This window comes from Neophocaena asiaeorientalis, unplaced genomic scaffold (assembly GCF_003031525.2).
Source record: "Neophocaena asiaeorientalis asiaeorientalis breed wild unplaced genomic scaffold, Neophocaena_asiaeorientalis_V1.1 scaffold206, whole genome shotgun sequence".
Taxonomy (NCBI): domain Eukaryota; kingdom Metazoa; phylum Chordata; class Mammalia; order Artiodactyla; family Phocoenidae; genus Neophocaena; species Neophocaena asiaeorientalis.
The window spans coordinates 1,582,584-1,587,333 of record NW_020174578.1 but is presented as its reverse complement, the minus strand read 5'-3'; the positions used below and the strand labels follow the sequence as shown (position 1 = coordinate 1,587,333).

Sequence of the window (4,750 nt, the reverse complement as noted above, 5' to 3'; positions counted from 1 at the left end):
GGGGCGGGGCGGGGGTCGGTACCTTCCATGGCGCGCGCCCCCGGGGGCAGCGGGGCGCAGAGAAGCAGCAGCAGCCCGAGCCCCAGGGGCCAGCGCCGCTCCATGGCACGGGGCCGGGACCTGGGACCGAGGCCCGGACGGCTGGGCCTGGGTGCGAGGACTGGGAGAGCAGGGCCGGCCGGACAGGGGCGGGGGGCGGGGCCAGAGCCCGGGGCGGAGTCCAGGCCTCACCTGGATCACCTTCTTAAAGGGACAGTAGGGCAGGAAGGAAACTTGTAAAACAGGTAATAAACTTCAAAAAGCGGAGGCGTCTTGACCGGAATGAGACTGCGGGCGCCGCCTAGTGGGTGGGATCGGGAATTGACTCACCCAGTGCTAATGCTAACCCTAAACCCAACCCTGTCTCGATCCAGCCTTTCGCCTAATTCTACCTCGAATTTGTATTCCTCCCTCTCCCTTTCTTCAGGGCCCAGCACTGTAATAGACACAGAGGAAGGCCGGGTAAGAGGCACATCTTGACGTTCCCGTCGGGGAGGCTTGGATGACCATAATGCAAGGCGAGGTTGGTTGGCAGACGAAGCAGGCCCAGCCGGGAGCACACTGAGTCTCCCGGGAGTAGACTGTGTGAGCCGGGTTTCGGTGGTAGAGATTGGGCAACACGCGAGCAAGGGCCTGAAGCCAGGGAGCCTCAAGGGGCCTCTGGGAGTGAAGGGACCAGTTTGACTGCTGGGGCTCAGGACTGTCTTGGGAACCAGGCAGAAAGACAGGTGTGGGCCGGGGCAGGGAAGGTCTCGGTAAACATGTTAAGGAGTTTGAACGTTGCCATGCCCTTTACGAAGCAACGTGAGAAGCTGGTGAGGGCTTCCGAGCGCGAGTGGTAGGGAAGCTAGTGGGGTAGACCCACGGCCCTCCCACCTGTTGGAGACTGGCTTCCAGTATATTCGATACATGTTTCTTCAGTTTCTACCCTGCGTGCAGCAAGCTTTGAAAGCTTCAGAGAAGAGTACGACAGTCTTGGCCCTAAACAAATTGTTGTCTGAGGAGTGTCGGGGGCCAGGGCGTAAAGCAAGCACACAGATGGCTAAAATGACAGGTAGGAGAGGACCCCAGCAGAGATGCAAATCAGGGGTGACAGTGGCTCCAAGGGGAGTGGTCATCCACTGAGGAACGGCGGCCAGCCCCCCTCCTGGGGCCTCTCCTTCCTACACCCCTCTCTGGCTCCATCTCATTTGGGTGAATTATTCATAGTTTTTCTATCATTTAAATTGTTGCGTGTTTTGGTCACCCTGGAGGAAGGGAGGTGATGCGTTTTAGGTGCTTATTTTATTTTCAAAAATTAATCCTTCTCGTGTTTCTTTTTTTATATACAGATAAGTATAAGAAGAAAATGGCTCATAGTTTCCCGGCCCAGACTAGCCTCACTGGCATAAATAAATAAATGTAATCCAAGTCCATTGGTTGGAAAATTCACATTGAACAGCAAAGAAACAAAATGGAAAGTAGAATCCTCCCTCCTCCCACCCTCCAATTCCTGTTCCCAAAGTTACACACCATCAACTGTCTCTTGTGATTCACCCAGGATGTTTTCCCCTATGGACACACTATCATATATGTCTCGCTCTAACCCCCTCTCCCCCGGCCCAACACACACGCATGCTTTTAGAATGTATATACAGAGGGGCGGTAGGATACACAGGCTCTGCCCCATGGGCCTCTTTCTAAAGTAAAGGACTTCGGGAAGGAGGGGGAGGCTCCTGCAGGCTCACTCGGGACAGAGCTTTGTGATTTCAGCAGGGAGGAATGGGCTAAGGGTGCACAGCCAACAGAGGGGGGAAATGGAGCAAGCTCTGGACAATCGTGCTAGGAAATAAGCCAGACTGTGGTGAGGTAATGCATGGGCTCGGTGCTGTGCTTCGTTACAGTAACAAGACCCTTGGGACTCAAGGGGGTAGGGCGGGGGCAGCCCCATGCAGGGAGAGGTGGAGCCCAGAGGAGCCTGGCTCTTGTTTTCCCTCTGTCTCTTTGTGCCGGGTCTGGAAGTGTTGCAGAAGGGGAAGGAAAGGGCCACCTGTATTCAGGGTGAGCCCAACTGGACAATTCCTCATTCCCTTTGTTGTAGGAGGGGGCACGCCTTCAATTTTGGCCTCTCTCCTTAACGAACAGTGCGGTTTTGTAGAGTTATTTCCACCCTCTGAACCTTAGTTTTCTTGGACCTAGGTGATCTCCGAGGCCATTTCCAGGAAAGACGTTGGGATACGGAGTTAGAAGATGTAGGCCAGCCCTCTTAGCATGTGTGTGTCTCTGTTTCCCTAGCTACAAATTGGGGTTAATCATCACGCCCACCTCATAGGGAAGGTGTGACGGTCAAAAGAGGAGAAAGTGCTTTGCTAACTGTAAGGTACTGAGCAAACAGCAAACATTAATGTGCTGGAAGAATGATAGAGGCCAGGACTTTCCTGACCTTCTCCTACAGGCTTCCCCAGTTACTCCCAGAGTGGAACAACCACAAGGACTAAGATATCAATTTTTTTTTTCTTTTAAAAGCAACTTTAGAGACTTCCCTGGCAGCACAGTGGTTAAGTATCTGCCTGCCAATGTGGGGGACACGGGTTTGATCCCTGGTCCGGGAAGATCCCACATGCCACAGAGCAACAAAGCCCGTGCGTCACAACTACTGAGCCTGTGCTCTACAGCCCGTGAGCCACAACTACTGAAGCCTGCGTGCCACAACTATTGAGCCCACATGCCACAACTACTGAAGCCCGCATGCCTAGAGCCCGCGTGCATCAACGAAGACCCAGCACAGCCATAAATAAATAAATAAATGTATTTTTAAAAAAGGCAACTTTATTGTGGGATAATTTGCATAAATGGCACCCATCCCAGGTGTATAGTTCAGTGGGTTCTGACAAATGCATACACCCTGGTAACCACTGGCTCAGTGAAGTAACAGAACACTGTCATCACCCAAAAACATTCGTGCCCTTTGCTGTCAATCCCACCTCTGGCCCCAGGCTTTCTGTTTTGCCTGGTTCAGAACTTCATGCAGTCTCCTGAGTCTGGCTTTCCCCCTTCAGCGTGACGCCCCCAAGTCCATCGATGTTGTGGCAACCGTGATTTGCTTCTCCTGTAGGGATGCCCTTGGATGTCAGTTAACGATACAAAATGCAAATCAAAGAGTCTTCCCCAGCTCTATTTTCCCAGGAGCCATAGATCTTTTAGCTGATAGGCCTTCCTGGAGGGACAGCTGTCCCCCCTCTCAGGTGGAGGGAACCCAAGTTCTCTGGCTCTGTTCTCATTCTGTAGTCAGGAAGGGAAGCCTGCACATCCCTCTACAGCCTGGAGCTTCTGGGCTCTGGCTCCTCTTCTACAGCACCAACCTTAGTACTACCCTGTTGAAGTTGTCCGCTGCACCCCATCACACCCGGTTCCTTGCTGACCTGGCATATCCTGCTTTACCATCAGGTGACAGGGGTAGGATGTTCGTCGTTACCATTTATTACGGCACCTACGCACGCTGCCATGGCATTTCACATACATTATTTCATTTACTTCTCACACCAACCCTTTGAGGAAGGTATTATTAGTCCCATTTTATAGATGCAAAAACCTGAGGCACAGGGATTTAAGTTACTTGTTTAAAATCACTCAGTTGCAGAACTAGGATTTGATCCCAGGTCTGTCTGACTCGGGGGCCCGTGGCCTCTACTCAGGGTTTCCAGAAGCAAAGACGGTAAGGGACACCTACATTTTATTTTATTACCCAACCTAATCCCCACTCCACCCCTTAAACACCATGGATTAGGTTTGCCTTTTTCCAGCTTCATAAAATGGAATCACCTGATATGTGTTCTTTGGTGTCTGAGTTCTTTCTTTTCCTCTGCTGTTTGTGAGATTTATTCATGTAGTTGTGTACTGATTCATTCCTATCCCTGTGTGGTATCCCACTGTATAAAGAACACCTTATTTTTAAAGACCTCTTGATTGGTGGTTAAAGTACTGCCCTTGAATTATCTACTGGGCACCCCCTGAAGTTGATTGGGCTTGTCTGGGTGTCTCTGAAAGCTGCTTAAACTGCCCAGAAGGTATGTCCGGTTATTTTGGTTTTTTTTTTTTTTCCGGTACGCGAGCCTCTCACGGTTGTGACCTCTCCCGCTGCGGAGCACAGGCTCCAGACGCACAGGCTCAGCGGCCATGGCTCACGGGCCCAGCTTCTCCGCGGCATGTGGGATCTTCCTGGACCGGGGCACGAACCCGCGTCCCTTGCATCGGCAGGCGGACTCTCAACCACTGCGCCACCAGGGAACCCGGTATGTCCGTTTTTAAAGGAGACTTTTTGCTAGCCCCACGGCTCGTTAATCGATTAAATACGTGCAGAGGTGGCCTGTGAGCAATGCCGCTGACCTGGTTACCTCCCCCGCTTCCTCCGGCATGTCCCTCCCCTGTTCCTTGTCACTTTGCCAAGAGGAAAACACCTGATGTTTAAGTAGCTGCAACTCTTCATACCAGAAGTAGGACTGTTTTGAGATAAAGGCAGTTTGAAGTTTTCTCTGAGATGTTAGGAGCAAAGCTGGCTATTAGAAAGTTCTAATATTGTCACTTCATAGCCGTGCGAGCTTGGGCAAATCATCTAATTTTCCTGAGCCTCAGCTTCCTCATCTACAAAATGGGGGAAATGGTGAGAATGATGTTGGTCCTAAACACCTACCTCACGGTAAATGAGAGTATAAATATGATCAAGTGTGCAAAC

The 4,750-nt window shown here is 51.4% G+C and overlaps 1 protein-coding gene across 2 annotated transcripts in view; it reads right to left on the bottom strand.

Annotated features, from left to right (window-relative positions):
- EPHA1 (EPH receptor A1) overlaps nucleotides 1-163 on the bottom strand; it is a 15,047-nt gene extending 14,884 nt beyond the window's left edge. For both annotated transcript variants that reach the window (XM_024758092.1, XM_024758094.1), the window contains exon 1: nucleotides 23-163. In XM_024758092.1, coding sequence (XP_024613860.1) covers nucleotides 23-104 — 82 coding nt within the window. In that variant the 5' untranslated portion in view covers nucleotides 105-163. The remainder of the gene's footprint in view (nucleotides 1-22) is intronic.
- Nucleotides 164-4,750: the final 4,587 nt, after the last annotated feature.